The sequence below is a fragment of the Oryzias latipes genome, chromosome 5, assembly GCF_053564925.1.
Source record: "Oryzias latipes strain Hd-rR chromosome 5, Olatipes_Hd-rR_3.1".
Lineage (NCBI taxonomy): Eukaryota > Metazoa > Chordata > Actinopteri > Beloniformes > Adrianichthyidae > Oryzias > Oryzias latipes.
The window spans coordinates 5,768,940-5,789,713 of NC_136241.1; the positions used below are offsets into that span (position 1 = coordinate 5,768,940).

Here is a 20,774-nt window from a genome sequence, read left to right on the forward strand (position 1 = left end):
TCGCCGATCGAAACGCGTCGTCGTTCCGGCTGCGGCGCTAGGTTGGATCCGACCGCTGCCCCAAGTATCACCCCCTCCGAGTCATGTTTGAAAGCGGCAGTTACCCGGGCTCAACAGAGTTTCGCCTTGTCCTCCAGACCTCATCAGAACCTCGCGCTCAGCCACCCGGATAGAGGGGAGCAACGATGACGGACGACTCAAATCGCGAGCTACCTCCGGAGAAGTCTCCGGTCATCTCCGCAGCCGCGACCGAAGTTGACCGCGAGAGCCTCGAGGCCGTCGGCACCCGAAGCGGGACGGGATCCGGAGTGAACGACCTGACCTGCTCGACTGCCAGAATTTCTGCAGATGAGAATACGACTCCCCTTCGCCCTTTGCGGGGAAGGACGGTGCAACGCTCGCATGCGCCGAGGGAACACGAGGGCGAGCGAATGGGCGGCAGTCAGAGGGAACCTTCGCCTCGGAGATTCCCGCCCTCCTCTTTTCGTACCCCTGTGGAGCAGCCCATCCCGAGGCACGGAGTTCCTGCGTTGAAAACGAAGATTCCCCACAGCAGAAGGCGGACGAAATCTTCTGACTGCATCAAGAAAAAACTTTTCAGTCAGCGTAACGCACACCCCGTCCGGGTGTGATCACGGCGCTTGTCTTGATTTATCCCCTAACACAATTGTTCTCTCTAGCGTTGTACGCTCACTGTTGTGAATTAAACAGCATTGAAAACCTCAGCTTGTCCTGTGTCTGTCATTTGTATCGCATTGGGGTTTTGTGCCTTTATCATATATGCGAGGGGCGCTTAGGAACACACGTAGGCCAAAGCGGGGAGGAAAAGTCAGAGTCTCTAGTCCCTTAGACCGAGAGAGAAGTGAAAACAGACAAAGACGCACCCAAGTGAGCTGAGAGACCACATGATTTTATTCAAGGGAGCACGTTCAACAACACACGCTCATGTAGCTACATGTTCAGCACACAAGCCCAACAACTTGAGTGTGTCACGGTGACAAGTGCATTTTTCGCGAGCTGTCAGGTTGACACGTTACACAGAGGGTGAAAGCGAGGCAAGACCACATTTTGGAGTTGACCGGTACTTTATTGATTTTTTTTACATCATCATTTTTCTCTCGCTTCATTTCATTGAGAAGAACACATACCGTGAAAAGTGTGGACCTTTCAAAAATGTATAACAAGCAGTAAGTGCACAAGGCCGGGCTCGTAGGGGATGAAGTCGTTAGGTTTGAGGATGGGCGATGCTGCATCAGCAAAATTTTGTTGCCGCTCAAGTCAAAGCAGTATCAGGATACCCAGGGAGGACAATGTCAACAGAGTGAGGGACGAGACAGAGGGCTTTGTCGAGCCCCCCTTGGCCCAAACTGAGGGACTGAGAGGTTTGACGATCAACGTCACAGAGCAGTTTGAAACAGAGAAACTGTACTGCTCGTTGCGATGGCCCACGTTCGCCCAGCGGCTACATTCGTACGAGCCCTCGTATCCTGTTGAAATTGGCGAGATGAGTAGAGTTGAGTTCGAGCCCAGGAACTTGTGAGTGGCGCTGATGCTCTCCTCGAGCTCGTACTCCAAGGCAGTTCCGTTGTCCTGGATGTAAAAGAGTCCGCGCTTGGTCCCACGTACAACCTGGTACCAGGAGAAGGCCATGAACCTTTCGGGATTCTCACGCGGACAAGTCAGTGCGACCGCACACTCTCCCCCATCCGCGCTGACACGGGTGCCGTGAGCCTCGACCGCTTCTCTCACCTCGTGGCACGAGCGGAACGGGACCAGGGCGGTGCACGCCAACACCGTCAGAAACAGCATCTTCGCGAAAGGCCCGGAGCTTCTCTATCCGCGTGTCTTTAGCAGAGCAGACCGCGTTGGTCGAGAGGAGAAGTGTGGCGCGGATCTTCTGAACGACGGTCTTATACCGTCCGGGCTTGAGCCTTCTAGCGTCGGCCTCCCGCTGCCGACAGTCTCCTCTATGGGGAATTCCGAGATGGGAAAAATGCCTCTCAACCTCATCGGACCCTGTGCCCAAACCTTGAGCCTCTCTCTCTCTCGAGCGTCCACCCGACAGCACGAAGGTGATTGCGTTCGGCTTGGTCGAGGGCAACAGGGCTCCGCTCCTCTGTGCGTTTGTCCTCGTCCTATATGTCTGCACCAAGCACAACTTGATTTTTTTTTTTACCCTCTGGAATAAACGCAACCGTCTGTGGTATCTGACTTGTGTGAGCGTGTGTGTTTCGGTCCCACATTTACTGTTTGCAAGCTGTTAGGTTGACAAATACACAGAGGTCGAAAGCAAGGCAAACCACATTTCTGAGTTGACAGGTCTTTTATTTCATTTTTTTTTACACCTTCATTTTTTCCTCTCTGACATTTCACAGAAAACGACATAAGCCATGAAACTTTAAACTCTTGGGCTGTTTGCGGCGAGCGGCAGGTGTCTGAAACGTCAGCCGGATCCTCACGGGTCTTCGAAGTACGTGGAGAGGTCTTTTTCCGAGTATCTGTCGCCCTCAAGCGGCCTGTGGTCGCAGCAGCTTGTCATGGACACTCGCGCCCAAGGGCAGGATTCTCCGGTTATGGCGAACACAGAGGCCCTGAAGGCTTCGAGGGCGGTGTAGTCAGCGTCCGTTATGTACTCCTGGAGCGCGTCCAGCACCATCCGAGCCAGGTCTTTGTTTTGCGGGTGAGGAAACCTCTCCTTGCTGAACATCCCCAACCAGGCCTTCACGTGCGGGGGCTTCACTCTTTCGAAGACGCAGGCCAGACCGTCCACCACGGCCTCCACCACATACACGTCTGGCATCCTCTTGTCGCTGTTGGTGTAGTGCTCAGGGTGATGCTGGTTGTTTTCATAGTGGTGCCTGAAGCCGATGTTGGCCATCGGAGCGGTCATGGTGGCGTGGTCCTTGTAGGAGTCGTCTGTCTTGCTCCCCGTCGGGCTGCCGCTCAGTCTGCATCTGCGCTTGAAGCTTTCCTCCAGGAGAGCCCTTGTCATGTTCACGGCCATGATGCCGGAGTACGCCACGTCTTCCACCTCGCTGGTCTTGGAGCAGTCGTGGCAGGCGATGTTTCTCACATAGTGTCGGTCGGCCAAGAGGTCCAGGGTGAGACCCCGCAGTTCGGACTCGTCGGCTCCGTCGCCCAGCCTCTTTGTCGCCCCGCTCCTGGTCGCCTGCTCGAGAGCCCTGGCGACCACAGCTCCGATCATGGTCACGACCATGTTGTGAGTGAGGAAGGCAACGTGGTGTTCTCTCACCGGAAGGTAGTTCGCCAAGGCATTTTCGAACTCCCTGTTCCAGGATTCGTCCGCACGAAGCACCTTCTGCTCCCTCAAAAGGGCTGCGTTGGCCATCACGTGCACCAGTTTGCATACCCCTTCCTGATCTTGAGTGGGCATAGTTTCGCAGATGCTCCGTCTGGCAGCTCTCGGGAGAATTCCTTCGAGCAAGCTGTGAGCTGCCCTACTTGAGGGGCTGGTCTTGTGCGAGTACCGGTTGCGTTTGGGTATCAGGGGCTCGGGTCTTTCCTCGTCATCGTTCTTGCTCGACCTCGAAGAGCGGGGTTTGGGTGTGGAGGGTTTTGAGCTGGCCATGGTTTAGCTTCTTCCCTGGAGTTCAGCGGCTGCAATGAAGGCGGCGGTGATGTCAAATGCGGTGGTGGCAGTAGCAGGGATAAGTGTCAGTGGTTTCAATTCGTGTGGCGAAGACCCAGGGAGGACACTGTCAACAGAGCGAGGGACCTTAAGAGCAGGGATTGCTGAAGATCGAAGTTACGGTGCAGTTTGAAACCAAGAAAGTGTACTGCTCGCTTTGATGGCCCGCGATCGCCCAGCGGAAACAGCCGTAGGAGCTCTCGTATCCTCTCGTAAACGGCATGATGAGCAGATTTGAGCCGAGCAGAAAGTGACTGGCGCCGACGCTGGCCTTGTGGTCGTAGTTCGTGGTAATCCCGTTCTCGATGCGAAAGAGCCCGTGCTTGGTCCCTTGTACATCCACGAACCAGGCGAAGCCCTTGAACTGTCCTGGATTCGGTTGTGGACAAGTCAGTGCCACCTCACACCCTTTCACATACTTCTTGTCACTGATGCCTTTAGCCTTGTCCGCTTCTTTCGCCTCGCTGCATGGGTAGAACGTGACCAGGGCACTGTAGGCTAACACCGTCAGAAACAGCATCTTTCCGAAAGACCAGGAGCTTCTGGGCGCGTGTGTCTCTCGTAAAGCTGACCGCGTTGGTCGAGAGGACGAGTGTGCCGCGGATCTTCTGGACGACGGTCTTATGGCGTCTGGGCTCGAGCCTTCAAGCGCCGGCCTCCCACTGCAGACAGCCTCCTCTTCGGGGTGTTCCGGGATGGGGGGGAAGCATCCCATCAGCACTTCATCTTCACGATCACCAATACCAGCACGGGGCAGGTCACGGTGGACAAAAAGAGAGCCACCGAGGCTGCAGCGGTTCCGCGGACAGCCGCCTTCTCGCACTGCCGCTCCCTCAGTGAACGCTCGTCCGCCTTGGACTCCAGTCTCTTGGCGTAACCCTTGAAGGTGGCGTTCAGCGTCTCGACGGCTCGAGTCACGGACACCCCTCGGTTGAGGAGATCGAGGACTGCGTTGGCTCGGGCTCGCATCTCGAGGACAGTCGCTCTTTCGTCCTCACCTCTCGCGAGGTGTGCTCCTGAGAGGGTCTGGGGTTCGCCTGCCACCAGTATCTCTCCCGACCTGCCCCTCCAGCTCTCTGCCTCGACCCCCTTCGTCAGGGTGTACGAGTTGAAATGGCTGTCGTAGCAGAGCGGCCCGAAGCACGCAGACCCGCACACCAATGGACAATCTTGGCTTATGTCGCTGCCACGCTTCACTTGGCACGCGGATAGCGTGTCTCCGTCGACCCGTAGCGAGTCGCACAGGCCTCTCCGGTCGCATCTGGGTTCCCTGTAGCTGGAGCGCGAGTCGTTCACCATGCCCCTGTCCAGCCAGCACGTCCGATTTCCCGAGGACGAGTCCACAAAGGCCATGTACCAGCGGGACAGCAGCACGGGTTCCCACTTTTTTCTCTCGACGTCCAGCGCCAGCCCACCGTGGGTCGAACGAGAGAGGATTGGACGAGCGGCTGTGGGAACGTCCGTGTGAAACTCTGAGGGCGATCCGGGCGCGCAGCCCGTCATGTCGGCCCTCATCAGGCCCTGCGCGCAAACCGCCAGTCTCTCTCGAGCCCCGACCAACGCAAAGGTGACGGCGTTCAGCTGCGCCGAGAGCAGCAGGGCTCCGCTCCTCCACGCGTTCATCCTCGCAGCGAAGGCGCTACCGCTCGGCTGAGAATCGTCCTCGTTCTCGTAGTCTCCCTCGCGCTTTTTCTGAAATTTTTCCTCTGTGCCCTTGGCTGCCGCCCGGGCCTCTTCTATCAAAGACCTGTGGTAGCCCATCACGTCCACCGTCGCCGACGGCTGACTTCCCGAGTCGAGGTCCGAGCCCAGGTGCGCGTCGGCCAGAGCCTCGAGGTCCTTGAAGGCAGCCTGCAGCTCACTCGCTGTCCGATAGTGGCTGCGGACGGATGTGGACAAGGCGACGTCCGCGTCCCGCCAGCTACCAGAGCCGCAGAGGACGTCGCAGCCCAGCCGCTCGCCGTCGTCGGGCAGGCCTCGGCAGGAGACTTTGGCGCACTCCGGATAGTCCGAGGGAACGAAGAAAGTCAGATTTGAATTGAGGTAGAACTGGTACGATAGGAACGTCTGACTGTCTCCCGGTCGCAGTATCTTCCACCTCCCGGGTCTGAGTATGACCCTGGGATCTCGAGGCGCAGAGGGCCCGCTTTCCTCCGAGCGAGTCGCCTTATGACCCAGAGTCACGCAAAACAGAGTCAGGGCGACCGTAGAGAGAAGGCACGCAGCCCTTGTCGGTCGTTTCATTTCAGTTTCCTGTACCTGGGAGTCCGAGACCGAGAGCAGACTGCGCAAAGGGCCCCCATCGCGGCGGCATTGATTAATACGGAGACAGCCACCGCAGTCAAGCACAACGCGGAGGAGCGCTCCATTGCCAGGGCTCGGCGCTCGGACACAACGCTTTCCAGTGCGTCGTTCTTTCGAGCCCGCCTCTCGACCAGCGAAGCTTCGGAGCCCAGGCTCGCCAGACTTTGGTTGGCTTGTCGAAGGCAGTCCAGGAGCTGGGAGAGAGGGGAGCTCGCCTCGCCACAGTGGCGCAGCGCGAGCGACTCGTAGGCCAGCAGGGCGAGAGCTCGGGCTTCCTGGGCGTAGTCCCTCGACGCGGAGCGGACCCGCTCTCCGGGCCTCGTGAAAAACCCGGGGAAGCTCTGCGGGCCGTCCCCGGGCCCCTCTGAGCCGAAGGAGAAGGGCCACAAATTGCAAGGAACTGCGGCACGCACGGCTCCGTGGTCCGCTCGTAACAGGATCCTGAGCAGGATGTCGTCTCCGTAGTCGACCGCGATCCGCGCCGCCACGGGGTACCCCGTCGCTCCCTCTGGCCAGTCTCCTTCCGCAGAGTCGGCCAGTTCCAGGCACGAACCGCTTTGCTTGCCAAAGCACTCGAGTAGCAGACTCAGCTGGTCGCGTGCCCTCCAGGGCCAGGAGACGGCTGGTCGTGTCCTTTCCGAAGCCCCATCGCCCGACAGCCACTCTTCCTCTCGCCTCGTGAGAACCGGTGGAGGTAACCACCGCGTAGAGTCCATCAGTTTTCGGAGACGGGCCTTGGTCACTGGCTTTGTTGCCGAGGGCACGGACAGTTCCAATTTCACTCTCGTTCGAGCCTCGCGTACTCGTCGGGAGCAGCATTCAAGTTCGCCGTGGTTGCCCTGCGGTCTTCGATGGCAAAGCGGGCTCTCCATGCTCCGCGCTCTCGAGACCTGCGTCCGGAGTCTGGCGTGCCCCTGCCGTTTGGCCTCGTGAACGTAGATCCTGTCCGCCTCGACGAACGCCACGAGTTTCCCTCCCGAGGTCAGTTTCACAACCTGCGCCCCGACAGGCACGGACTCTGCGATCTCTGCCTGCTCTCGCAGCAGCTGGGCGCCGCCACCCTTCAGAGGATCACCGATGTTCATGCGAGAGGATAGGCCCAGTCTCAAGCCGGGAACACCCGGGATCGTCACGAAGCCTTTGGCCAGCGGAGCGTTCTCTGCAGCTCGCTGAAAAAATATCCCGCTCTGTAGCTTGTATAGGCCGTCGACCTCGACGTGGGACGAGCCCCCGTCGTCGAACGAGGAGCTCCTCGTGTACCTGTAGTGCAGGGTGCCGGAGCGTCGGGTGGCGGAGTCGATCGCTGTGCTGAGCTCTGCAAACAGCGAACTTCCCTCCGGACGCCCGAACGTGTGGTCCAGGTATCCCAGGGAGTACCGGCTCACCCCCCACCTCGCCATGTCCGAGACGATGTCCCGCAGCTCACCCGCCGAATACATACGATCGGTTGAGCTCTTTTTTCCCATGTGTCTGTTGCGCATCCTCATTGCTGAGCATTTTTCGTCCGGCTCGTAGCGGGCCGTCGGCAGCGTCACAGCGATCCCCGCTCGGTTGTTTGACCTGCGGCTGAGCTCCAGGAAAACGGACGGCCCCGTCAGGCCAAGCGGCGCTTCGCCAGCGATCGACTCGACCGAGTTGTGCTTCTCCGGGGGCCAGCGCCCGGGTTCAGTCCACTTGCAGGGGCCCTCCAGTTTTTCCATCCAGGAATCCAGGTCCAGCAAGGCGCCATGCTGAGCCGCCACCTCCCCGGCTTCCCGCAAGGCCGCTTCGGCCTCCTCGGCCCGACTCGTTTCGAGCCACAGGGCCGGCTTCCCGGGGGTCCGGGATCCTTTCTCTGCGACCTCCGCGGGCCTCAGACCCGTGGGGCACAACGCGTACACGGTGCCTCGCTCTTGACACATGGTGCAGTTCCGCCCGTGGGGCGCCGTGCGCCCACACTCGAGCAGAGGCCGTCTCCCGTGCCTTCGGTGCAGCATCCTCCCGTCCTCCCCGTACAGCGTCCCGATCTCAGAGCACTCGGAGTAAGATTTGGTGCAAGCGTAGCGCGTCGCGTTATCGTTCTTCGCCGACATGAGGCGCGCGATGGTCTTCCCGGACATTGAGGGCATGACGTCCACGCGTGACCCGTACATGTCGCGCAGGACTCCGAAGTAGGCCCCGAACCCGGGTTCACGCGGGTCCGCGTCCAACACGGCGAACTTCAGGTCTGGGCAGCCGCCCAATAACCAATCCAGCACGGCGGCTGTCTCCTCGACTCTCAGGTCTCTGCTCCTGGGCTCTGGCCGAACGAGCCTCACTCCTATCGCGCCTCCCCATCCTTGACGACTCATCTCGCGCAGGGTCTCGTTGGCCCCGGCAGGCACTCTCGGGCCGGTCTCGACCTGCTTCTGTCTCCTTGCGCTCGTTCGTCGTGCGGAGAGACGGAGGTAGGGACCGCCTTGTCGTCCCGCGTCGTTGTGCAGCAGCACGGGTACCTCGAGCAGCATCACGTCACAGCTCTTGACGTCCAGAGGCGCGTTCGGCGAGTCGCGCCTGGGGGCTGGGGCGCCGTCAAACACGGCGCTTGTGGCCTGGCAGAGGCGCTCGGTCTTGCGCGTTGTCGTCCCCCACAGCGTCCTACCCTGTGCTGCGCCGATGGCGAACTGCCGGCCGGACACCTCGAGCGTCCAGTCGTTGCCTCCGAGTCCGTGGTAAGCGTGCCTGAGGCCGATCAGGGCGCACTCGGGCGAGCAGGGGCCCGCGGGGGAGCTGTACCGCAGGAGGTCCTTCGTGCAGTTGCAGCCGGGGCTCTGCTGCTGCTGCGGGTTCGCGACGGTACGCCACTCCAAGAGGGCCACCGCTAAGAGCAGCCGCACTTGCCAACTGGGAAACATGGCCCCCTGTTGTTTTTATTTTTTTTTTTTTAGTTTTCAATGGTTCGCTTTACATGGCCCCCTGTTGTTTTTATTTTTTTTTTAGTTTTCAATGGTTCGCTTTCCGTCGCCGAGGTCGGAGTTCCTCTCGACTAACGGGGGATAAGTTAATTCACCTAACGAGCTCGCAGGCTCGCGGAGCCATGGCGCTGGACCAGGGATTTCCGTCGTCGCGACGCTGTGTGTCGAAACCCAAGACGCTCCTGAGTTTGTTCGACGGGACCGGCAGCATATGCAGGCCTTTCGTTGCCGCCGGGTGGACGGTGCGTAGGCTCGACATGGACGGGAGACACGGGGCCGATATAGTGACGGACGTAAGGCAGTGGGACCCGAGCAGGGACTGGCGGGGGCCCGCGCCCGACGTTGTTTTCGCTGGGCCTCCGTGCGAAAACTACAGCTTGGCCCGGACCAGAGCCTGCACGCCCAGGGACCTGAGACTCGCTGACTCGCTGGTGACCAAGACGCTGGAAATCATAGAACACTTTCATGGACAAAACCCTCGCATGCTGTACTTTGTCGAGAACCCGGATTCCAGCATGCTATGGAAGCGCTGGGTTTCTCACCGGCTGTACGAGGACCCCGGCAAGCACTTTCTCAGCTCCTTTGTCGAGTACATGGACGCGAAAAGGGGCGCCAAGAGCTACAAGTACCTGACTTGGGCCAAGCGCAAAAGCTTCACCTCGGGCTGCAGAGACAGTCGCGTCGTCAGGCTGGACTACTGCATGTACGGCACCAATTACCGAAAGAGGACGAGGCTGATGACCAACAGCCCCTTCGAGGCCTCGCTGTGCAAAAAGAACTGCTCGGGTTTCAGAAAGCGCAAGCACGTGGAAGCGGCTCAGCGGGGACCCTACGACAGGGGCGCTAAGCGCGAGGGGCACTCCCTGGACGAGCTTCACGCCTATCCCGCCCGACTGGCGGACGCGATATTCACACACGTCAGCCGGGCCGAGTGGCGCGTACGACAGGGACTGAGCCCGTCGATTGCCGAGCCCGTCTTGAGACCGGTGAAGCGCCAGAAGAATGTGTGATGTGAATGAGTGGATGAGATATGCTGACATGGTGTATCTTGGGGGCCCATACTGACCGTGCGATCGTGGGTCATTTCAAAAGCTCCAACTAAAAACCAACAGGCTCTGCGTCTCCTGTCTTGATATGTCTGGGCGATTGTACACATACACTCTTTTGCTTGCTGCTTCAGTTTCTGCTGAGCGTTCCAAATAAAGCTCTGACTAGAAAACAGCACCCTCTGTGATTCTTGTCTAACTTCGTCTGTTTTTATTTTTTTTTTAAATTTTTTGCTCACAGGGTCAATGCATTTGCATCCAAAGTGCAAACCTAGGCGAAATAAAATGTTGACACTCGCAAAACAAGCAAAAAAGAAAAAGCAACACATATAAGACTCAAATGGGGTTTGGTGAAAACTTTATTATTTCACACATATGTATTGATCCATTTGTAAGACACTGATTTTCAAAGCAGAGAAACAGAACAGAAAAGGAAAAAAAAAAAAACGGAAAAAAAAAAAACAGCGGATGTCAAACAACCCCAGTTTCCCCCAATAAGTCCCTTAAGAGCATCAGTTACAAGCAGGTCTGACCCGTCTTCCTTCCTCAAGCCACAAAACATTTGGCTTTGGTGTGTGAGTCAAAGACCAGGGCGCAAAGCTTGGTCCTGGAATGTACCCTTCCGTGAATGGGGCACGGGTAAGTCTCAGACTTTTCGTCGGCTTGCACGTACACCAGCCCCGATCCGGTCGTCCTCAGCGTCACCGGCACGCCCCACTGATCGGACAGTCTCCGAGCCTCGCTTTCTGCCACCGCTCGATCCGGGGCCCCTGGTCGCTCCATTTCGGGACCAGGCCAGATTCTCTCCGCCCCGACTGCGCACTCAAAGCGTGCGCCGAGCGACGTCACGTCGGGAGCGATGGGGTTAGAGGAGAGGCCCACGGAGAGAGCGCAGGGGTCCTCGAAGCGAGGATCCTCTAAGTCTTCTCGAGCGTTGAAGGTGTCCACGTACTCGAAAGCGAAGCCGTCCTTGCTGCAGTTTGGAAGTCTCACGCACTTTCTGCAAGAATACGGAGCTTTGTCGATCGCCGAGCGCCTGCGCGAGCCGGCGTTCGGGTCCTCGGTCCTCAGCCATCCCGACCCGGACACCCTCCGCTCACCGACCGCTCTTCTGAGATCGCACAGCCCGCACTGAGACTGGTCGTCCGGGTATGAGAGCACAGAGTAGCGCAGGGACCTTCTCTCCATCTCTCTCAGCAGCCGCCCGTAAACTTCGATCCCATCGAAGCTGCACAGTTCGACGGGCAGGTACCACAGGATCCTCATGCTGAGCTTAGCCTTGGCCGTGGACACCCTCTGGTACGCTGCGAACTTGCCCAGCGATCGGCACAGTTCCCCCGAAAGCTCGCGGTTTCCCTCGACCTCCGCGCGCTTCACTCCGGCCAGCCCGAGCACAGATTCAGCGGCGACGAGGACGAGGCTCGAGACTACGTTCTGACACAGGCGAGCCTTGGTGGCTCGGTCGGTCCTGTTCGAAAACTTCTCGCTGCATCCCCGGCAGCACTTGAGGTCCAGGTCCAAGTTCAGCCTGCTGACGGGTCTGCCCGGCAGGAAGACCTCGTTGTAACAAGGGGGCGGTCGGTCGCAAGGCGACGAGGAGGATGATCTTGCGATCAGGGTGCTTAGGTGGCCTCTGGAGGTTACGGTGTACCTGCGCGAAACCTTCCCCGTGTCGCGATCAACCGGGTCCTCCATGAGGAGCACAGGGTTTATCGATCCCCAGTGACAGCGCGCGGGCAAGGGACCCAGGGGTCCCGAGGCTCGTTTCAGGCAGTAGTCGACCAGGTCGTTGAAGCGTAGCTCCGCGCCCGTGAACACAGTGAACGCGTAAGGAAAGCCCTTCGGGCCGTCCGTCAGCGTTCCTGACAGATTGTTGAAGGCGGCATAGATCTCCCCGACCCCGTGAGCGATTCCCGGATCGACTGCGGCCACGTCTTCGTCCTCGCTGCTCGCGAGGTCCTCGCCATCATTGCCGCCGACCTCCTCTTCGCGGGAGCTCCCGTTTCCTCCGCTAATAGGGGTCTCCCCCTCAGCCTCTGCGCTCCCGGGCTCTTCGACGTCGAGTTTGTCACCTTCTGTCTCGTCGACAGAGCCGTCCCGAGCCTCGCCCTCTCGGTGGTCCTCCGCAGGGTCCTCGTCTTCTTCGTAGTACCTCCATCGAGAAAACGAAAAGCGGTCCGAACCCACCAGTGGTACACCGTGCAGAGTGACGTGCTCCTCCGCACTACGGTCGAGCAGCCCCCCTGGCGCCACCATGTCCTCCACCTCGGGCGGCCCGGACCGGACCTCGGACGTGTAGTGCAGGCTCAAAGCTCGACGGAACAGGGGGTAATGGTGCGTCACGTCGTACTGCCTGCGGAGCATCTCCTTCACGGAGCGCGCAAACAAGACCTGAAGCCGGGCTCCGAGCCTTGAGTCCTCGCCCTTCTCGTCCTCGGGCTTCTGCGCGTAGCAATTCAGGAAGAGAGAACAGTCCACTCCTTTGGACAGGCACAGTCTCGTGAGCTCGTCCTGGCGCGCCGCGCACTGAAGGACGCCGCGTGCGTCTGTGTGAAAGCGCACATCTCGATCGAGGGCGCAGGCTCTGCCAGAGCACCCGAGCAGGACGAGGTCTACGAGTGCTTGCACGACAATGCTCGCGCAGCTCTCAAAGTTTCGATCCAATATCCTCGCCGAGCATTTGTCTCCGGGGCGCAGGTTCACAGCTTCGGACGACGCGTTCCACACGTTCCACTCATTCTCCTCAGATCCTCTTGTCAGGTAGCAGACGGGTTTGTACACGCGGTCAGGCGAGGGCCTCTGAGTTCCTCCCAGAGGACCAGAGCGCTGCTGCTGCTGCTGCTGCTGCTCTGCCGTGTTCACCCTTCTTTTCGCACGCTTCATCGTGTGACTGACGTTCTGCAAGAGGGTGCGATGTTGCTGATATTCTTTTCCTACTTTTTTTTTTCCTTCTCTTTCGGTAACAATCCACAAAGTGAAATTCGTCTCAGATTCTCGGGCCCGACGGGGACGAGGCGCAGGGCGAGGCTCGCTCGCGCCTAGAGAACTCGCCTCCGAAGCTCGGTGACCCGTCACAGAACCGAATTTAGGAGGGTGTCTTGTAGAGCGACCGCCAGCAGTCTTATTTTGTGATAACAGCGAGGCCCGTGCTCCCCTGGGCAGCGGCCGCACATGTAGCACCACAGTTTCTCGGACAACATTACGTATAACCCGTGGGTGAGATGAACTTTCAGAGAAATGTCCGTCCCGGCCGGCACCCACACAGCCTGAGGGTGAGCGATTAGGCCTCTAGTGAACCTGGCTTGGCCCAACTCAATGGCGATGCGCTCAGGTGTGTAGTTTGAAGTCAGGACGGGGCAAGCGCCTCCCGAGACGAAAGCGTGCTGGTTCAGATAGGTCTCGCCTGGCGCCGCAACGACCACGTCCATGCCGCAGGAGAAACATCGACTGTGCCCCGTGGGCTCGGCGGGAGCACGGCCTTGGGCGGCCTGCGAAATACCCGTTTCATCGTTCTCTCTGGGCATTCCCAGCCGTACCATTTCTTGCGCAAAATACGAATTGTCGTCCGGGTGGACGTCTCGGCCTCCATTTGTGCTGTTCAACCACTCGAGCCTGCGCGACATGGAGACGTCAAAGTACGGGTCTAGGCCGATCGGCACGTACACGCCGTCCCTGCGGACGATGTTGCTGTAGACCGTAGGTTCGTCTCCCTGTCGTCGCTCCATCCCCTGGACTAGTTTGACACCTGATGCGAGCCTGGCTGCAAAATGTTTGTGAAACAGAATCCTCGAGCCTTATAAAGAGTCACTTACCTGGCACAGATGTCTGAAGTTGGTGTTACGAAATAAAATGAAAGGAGAGAGAGAGAAAGAAAAAAGCAAAGACAGCAAGAAGAAGGAGCGAGGTGACGGAGAATGAGATAGATAGGGACGGACGAGGAGGACTAGTAAAAGAGTGCCCACTCACGTCGTTGCTGCTGGACAGAAAGTGAGCGAAGGACGAGCCCTTGTACCCGGGATCGAATCTGTACACCCGGTTCTCGGGGCTTCCGTGAACGCTCACGGTCCTCTCGGTCTGAAGGAAGGATGGGAGTCTCTGGAGTTCCTCCATGGCGGCTTCCACCCCTAGCCTCAGTGTGGTGCACATGTGTTTGTTCTGAGCCTGCACCATGACGTTGATGTCCAAGTGCAAGAGCACCGCCGCCAGTATCAGCCTCATCGCCAGGCTCTTGCCGCACTGCCTCGGGGCGAGGCACAGGGTGTACGGGTTGGCGTATCGAGCAAACTCCTTTTCCACTTCGTGCAGGTGGCTGCGCGCCGGGTCCTGGTAATCGTAGCTCTCGGAACCCAGAGGCGCGAGGTTCAGCGTGCTCAGCAGGGCGTGCTTGTGCCTGAAGAGCTCGTCTCCGAACTGTGCCTCGGTGACGCCCAGCACGACTCCTCTCAAGAGCTCCATCTGAAAGGGCTCCATGCGCATGCCGTTCGTTTGGAAATATTCAAACACCCGTTCTACCATGCGCCGAAATCGATACATGAGGCGATCGGAGGCGTCCCCTTCTAGATTTCCAGAGGCCCGTATCTCGCGCACCCTCGCCTTCGCGCCTTCCAAACCCAGCTCGCGAATCAAGACGGCTTGCGCCACTCGATCTGTCATCAGCCGGTTGTATTCCGAGACCCTCTCCCGTTCCGAGCGCCTGCTCTCCTCCTCGACCTGATCCTTGTAGAGCCTGAGCCGTACGCAGTCCACAGCCACAGCCAAAGGCACCGGCGGCCTGGAGCCAGGCACGGGATCGCGCACGATTTCTCTTCGCAACCAAAGGATGTCATCAGGGTCTGGTGACAGAGCTCTCCACGGGGCTCTCGACAGGCCAGGGCGCGCTAGGCGCAATGGCCCAGGTCCACGCGTGAGCTCGCTGCTCGAGGAGAGGGCAGCGGGTGAGGCGCTGTGTCCGGCGGAGCTCATCGCGCACAGTGCCTGGGCTCGCCGAACCCGCGACGCAGAAAGACGTCCCTGCAAGGCCGCCGTGAGCGAGTTTGTGCTGCCGCTCAAAATCCACTTCAGGTACTGCTGGCTCTTCTCCGGGATTCCCGTCAGCGATGCGGCGCGACCGAGAGACGCGTGCCTGCCGGGAGTTTTAACAGATCTCGAAAGAGTTCGCTTCAACCGCGTAATGATGTCGGGAGACGGCGATCCCGAATTCTGCTGCGAGGGAAGGCTCTCGGACGTCTTCGGGATGAAATCTTTCTGGCTCACCACCGACGGAAGGTTGGTCGTCGTCGACTCGCCTTTCGAAGACGCCAAGTTGTCTCTGCTGAGGCACCGAAATCTCACGGACGCCCTGGCTCTCTGGGAAGTGCAGCCCGAGCTGTGCTCCCGGCTCACCGAGGACTCGAGCGCTGCGCACTCAGCCTTGATCGGGCTTTGCGGGGACGCGTGCCGCCTGAGCCGAGGCCGCTTCTACAACCTGTATGCCAGGTACCCTTTGCCCGTGGAGAAGCAAAGCGGCGGCCTCGCTTCCGCACCTCCCCAGAATCGTAAGGCCCCCGTCGAGGAATGCGACGTCTCCGCTCGAGAGATACGTTCTGGTCAGGAGTTGCTCTCGATCCTCGCACCTCTCTACGCCACGTATTTCGCCTTGGTGGAGGGGGACCCGGCTCTGGATGAGCTCTGGCGCAGAGTGGATCTCCTCGGGGCGAGGTGGCTGGTTCGAGAAGAGTTTTCGGAGCTGAGCCTCTCCGTCAGGCTGCGCGACAGTCGGTTCGCGAGATTGGCGTTCGCCTGCGCTTTCTTTCTCTCCGACTGTTGAGCATGGCAGGTCTTTTGGGCGCAGAAACCGCCGCTCATTAACCCTGGACGCTGACCCGCGAAGGCCGCCGTGATCAGCTCTCGCTCCACCGAAGACATGGACCCTCCCAAGTTCGAAGACAAGGAAGAAACGATTAGGTCCATGCTCAGCACCCGCTTTGGCAGCTACCGCGTGGTCTTCAAGCAAGCTGCGTGCGACGTGTGGGTGCGAGGCAGAGATTGCACGGTCCAGTACCAGGTGCGCAAGCGCCCGGACGGGGCCGGGTGGTACGCCTACTCGAAATCCGAGTCCAGAATATTGGGGGAGTCGGCGGAAGACGTGATAAAGCTGTGCGTGAAGGACACGATTTCCGAACAGGACGAACGGGAGGACGAGGTGGTGGGGAAGGAGGACAACGAGGATGAGAACGAGGCGTCGCGGCACGACTACGAAGTGATACGCAAGCTCTTGGAGCGCGAGAAAGACAGCCGGCCCCAGGGAGAGACGATCCCGGACGTCGGGGACTATCGAAGGGCCGGGGGGTGGTTGAACTCGGGGCGGAGATGCGAGGATGGCGACCGATCGACCGAGGACGACGAGAGTGGCGATGAGCGAGACCGCTTGCGGGAAAGCTTTGGCAACCTCAGGCTCGGGGCAACGGATCGTGTGAAAGTCCAGCACCGCCATGCCGCTCGCCCCGTCAGCCCGAGTCTGGCTAACTGGGACCTCGACCCATCCGAAAGACGCTGGCCTGGCTTCCCCCCTCCAGTCCGTCGAGACCTGAAACCCGTGGAGCGCCTCTTCGCCAGGGGAATCCGTTCGATCTATTGTGGTGACGAGGAAGTCACGGATTCGAAAGGTCCATCGGAGTACGACAGCGAAGAGGATGGATACGCGTGGGGCTGCCGAGATAACAAGTCCTGAGCGTCGCAGCAAGCACCCGTACAAGCGCAAGGCAACGGGGCTGAATTTAGAAATTTAGAGTGTGTGTAATAATTTTTTTTTTAATTTTATTTCATTTTCTACCCATTTTCATCGGAACCACTTTACACCTCAGAGCTCCGGTCTATGTTCCGTGGAGATGAACGAGGTCGGACGAGCCTTTCCCGTCTACTTGAGCCCATAAGCAGCATAAGAGCGAAGAGACGAAGCCTCGGTCTTGTCTACTTGTCTGTTTCTGGAGCGTACACTCACACGAAAGCAGTCTGATACAACAAGCCCATCCGCCACTGCAGCAATGTCAACCACTCCAGAACAAGACTTGTACTCCTCGGATGTGACGCGCACCAGGGCATCGTCCTTCACGGTCACAACGGACACTGAATCGTTCACCACGGCCCGCAGTCCCGAAGGAGACGGTGTTGTTCCCGTATTCTCGCCCAGAGAGATGGCCCGCTCGGAGCAGGACGGCGATTCGGGCCTTGAGGAGACCGAGGCCGAACCGGACAGCGTCCTTTACCTCCAGCTCTCGTCGAACCCTGGGATCGCAGAGCCGCGGATCGATTTCGAGCCCCCGTCCGATTCATCGGGAAGCGAGATCTACAGCTCCTCCGATGACGATGAGGAAGACAGCAGCATAGAAAATTATGATCGCTACGACCCAGCACTCCGGTGGCACCACCCAGACGTTGTAGACCACATGCGAGGACTGGGCCTGGCCATCGACGAAGAAGGATACTGGTTCGATCCGGGTTCCTTCCCCCTCTTCTCTGAGCCTAAAGGCGTCGTGTTTGAAGACGACGATTGAAGTTCTGCTTGCTGTGTGTGTGTCTGTTCACATTTTCGCTACCATCTTTATCTTATGAGACTCAATAAAGGTTCTGCTATCTGATAACCAGTGTGCTTGGGTTTGTCGAGAGCTCCCGACGCTCGTGCAGTGAAAGGTTTAGGGGGAGCATGGGTTCGAAACCCTAACGCCGGGAGTTTGAAATGGGGGACATAAAATGAAATAAAGAAACGTGACCACCGGCAACAGCAAGCGTTTGAGCCTTTTCCCTTTTCATTTTATTGAGGTGAAACAAAACAAAACACAGCTGCATTTCACGTACAATGAACCTCTCCGCATATTCTCACGGAGCTCTCTCCCCCGTGAATCTCGTCTCTTGTGTGGCAAAGGAGCAGAAACGCGGAGAGCACGTCGTCCCTGGTGTATTCGCCCCCCTTGGACTTTTTGCCTCCGGTGACCACGGTCCCCCCGCCGCCCTTGGCTGACTCCTTGATCGAGACGGCAGCCATTTCCTCCCTCAGTTTGCCCAAGAGCCGCTTCCCGTGCTCTGCGTGCAACCTGTCGGCCAACCTGCTGTCGGGTAGGGAGATGGTGTCTCGGATCTCCAGAGCTCGAGCGGTCGCGTCCGTGGCCAAATTGATACCGCTCCTCGACCTCCTGTACATGTGCACGGCCATGGAGGAGCCGGTTCTCGTGCTGGAGCCGGCGCCCCGAGAGACGCCCAGGGTGGCTTCCACGGCTCTGCCCTTCCCCACAGCCTCGGCCAGCACGGCCCAGCCGAGGGACATGACGCACTCACAGTAGCCCAGATCGTCCCTCTCTATGGCGGACACGGTGCTGAGCACCATGGCCAGTTTGGTCTTGGCACTGACGTGTTTCCCCAGCATGTACCTGGAGTTGACCTGGGACCACTTGCTGTAAAAGAGCACCCTGAAGCCAGCGCGTGCCAGAGCGTGTTCGAGCAGCTCCTTCAGGTCGGCCAGCGCATTCACGTAGGTGTTTTGCTCAAACACCACAACCACCGGCACCTCTTTCCAGTGCGCTGAGGGCAAAAGGACTTTGAGCAGCCTGACGTGAGCGCTCAATAGGGCCGCGTACACCCTGGTGACTTGATCTAGGTCACGTATCTCCAGCTCGTCCAGTGACATGATCTGCAAAGAGACGGGGGAGAAAGCGGGTTTAGGTACTTTGTGGCGAGAAACGAATTGCACATAGGAAACCGCTGGGCGCTCAACACGATCACATTCAGCTTCTTAATCATCATCATCATCATCATCATCATTATCATCATCATCATCACTTGTTGCAATATCACCCTTCGAGTAAGACTAAGGTTACGCTTTGTCAACATGTCTTTCTGCCCCGCGTGCCGCAGGGCTCGAAGACAACTCTTGAGCCTGATGAGCATGCCGTGGGAGCTGCTACTCTCCCGGTACGAGTTCATGGTAGCCCTCGCTTCGTTCCGCCGCAACATGGACCTGTTCGTCGAGATGGACATCGGGCAACTGAGGACGGCGTACAGTCAGGTGGTGTCGTTCTCGCCCGCGAGGATACTGGTGACAGACTCGCTCGTCTCTCATTACGTGCTGAGTTCGAGGAATGAGCACTCGGGACGAGAAGCTCTGGCTTCGGCCCCGCGCGTCCCCGTGGAGCTTTCGGAGGCAGTGACCCTTGCCCTCGGAAACAGCGTGCCGAGACGTTTTGTGCACGATTGCATGAGCCAGCATGAGTGGCGTGGGCACGAGGAGATGGTTCTCTCTGCCTTCGCCTCTGCAGAGTCTGTGCGCGGCGGGCCCCTAAAGTACCTGGCCCTGGTAAAGGCCAGCTCCCGGAACGTGGCCTCTCTGCACACGGTGGTGGCGCTCGCCATTACGGGCTGGCTGATGGAGCTGTCGGGGCATAGCGTGGGGAGTTGCGAGTGCGGGGTCTGGGAACAGGCCCTGGAGCTCATCTCGTGCTCCGTGCCAGACGCGGAGACCTCCCTCAGCGTGCAGGACGAGAACCGCGTGAGCGCGTACATCTGCACCCTGATGGACGTGAAGCCCGGGCCCCAGGAGCGAGCTCTTCCCGGGCCGGCTCCCGATTACGGGTACGTTTTTAGAGATCTTCTGGTGTCCGGTTTAGGGGGGACAGAGGAGGAAGGCGCCGATCGTGGGCGGGAGACCTACCACTAGCTTGCCTCCAGCGATCTCCACGGCGCAACACACTCCGGCGCAGGACCTGGAACCTCCCCCGAAGGTTGGGTCCAGACACAAGTAAGCCTTGGTCACGATCGATCGGGCCACGTCTTCCAGGGCCCAACAGTTGTTGGACAGGAACCTGTTGATGACGGAAGCCTCGAACGGGACTGTGGTGTCGGTCTTGATGTCCTCGGACGAAGTGCTGCTGCTGCCTGTGACCTCGCTCTCGAAACCCTTGGGTGAGACCATGTTCATGAGCTCCTTGAGCTGCCCGTCCACCGAAATGTGTTGCGGGCAGTAGACGCCGAGGCAGCAGCAGGTGAGCCCCGGATCCCTTTCGTGGTATGCGCATTTGAAACTCTGAGACACCACGTGGTAAGCGGGGCCTCCCCGGTCGTCGCGGATGTCCGCGACCTTGTTCAGCCAAGGCGTGTTGTTGACGTGGCTGGTGATGTGAACCTGTTTCCGTCCTCTGAACGCGATGTTGGGCAGGACGGCCAGAAGCACCTTGGAATTCACGAAGCCTACTTCGTCCACCAGGATGAGGTCGGCGCTCTGTCCCCTGCTCGCCTGTGAAGAGAGGCAATAAAAATTGATAAGGAACAAAGAAAAGGGAAAGGAGAAGAACACAGAGAAAGGAAATACGAAGGGAGAGGAGGAGAATCGAGAGACGCTAAGGGAAATACGAAGGGAGAGGAGGAGAATCGAGAGACGCTAAGGGAAGCGCCTATGGACCGCTGGCCTTCAGAATTAATAGACGATCCGCAGTGGGTGAGCCACTGCGTGGAGGAGGAATGCGCTTTTGACGACCGATACATCCCGGGCTGTTACGTATGCTCAGCGCACCTCAGCAAGCACTCGTGCTCGGGATTCGACTGCGCCCTCGTGCGGGCTATGGCCGCCCGAGTTTCTTACGCCTCGGCGTCGGGGGAATTTTCCTGCCCCGTGGTGGGGCTAGCCGCATTTCGCAGGGAGGACCCTGACTTCAGGGGGCCCTGGTACTATGGAACGGAGGCGACGGTGGGCTACGGAGCATTGGAAGTTGACCCGCGGACGGGCGGACCTCGCGGAGGTCCGTGGGTCGAAGACCAGTGCGGCGTATCGGCGCGGGTGCTGAAATCCTGCCTGCCGGCCATGATTGCACTTTTCTC

The 20,774-nt window shown here is 59.0% G+C and overlaps 1 protein-coding gene across 2 annotated transcripts in view; it reads right to left on the minus strand.

The window, feature by feature from the left end:
- Positions 1-17,694: 17,694 nt before the first annotated feature.
- Positions 17,695-20,774, minus strand: part of LOC144992287 (uncharacterized) — a 32,164-nt gene continuing 29,084 nt past the window's right edge. For both annotated transcript variants that reach the window (XM_078947953.1, XM_078947952.1), the window contains 2 exons: positions 19,612-20,193; positions 17,695-18,594 (listed from right to left, as the gene is read on the minus strand). In XM_078947953.1, coding sequence (XP_078804079.1) covers positions 17,758-18,594; positions 19,612-20,193 — 1,419 coding nt within the window. In that variant the 3' untranslated portion in view covers positions 17,695-17,757. The remainder of the gene's footprint in view (positions 18,595-19,611; positions 20,194-20,774) is intronic.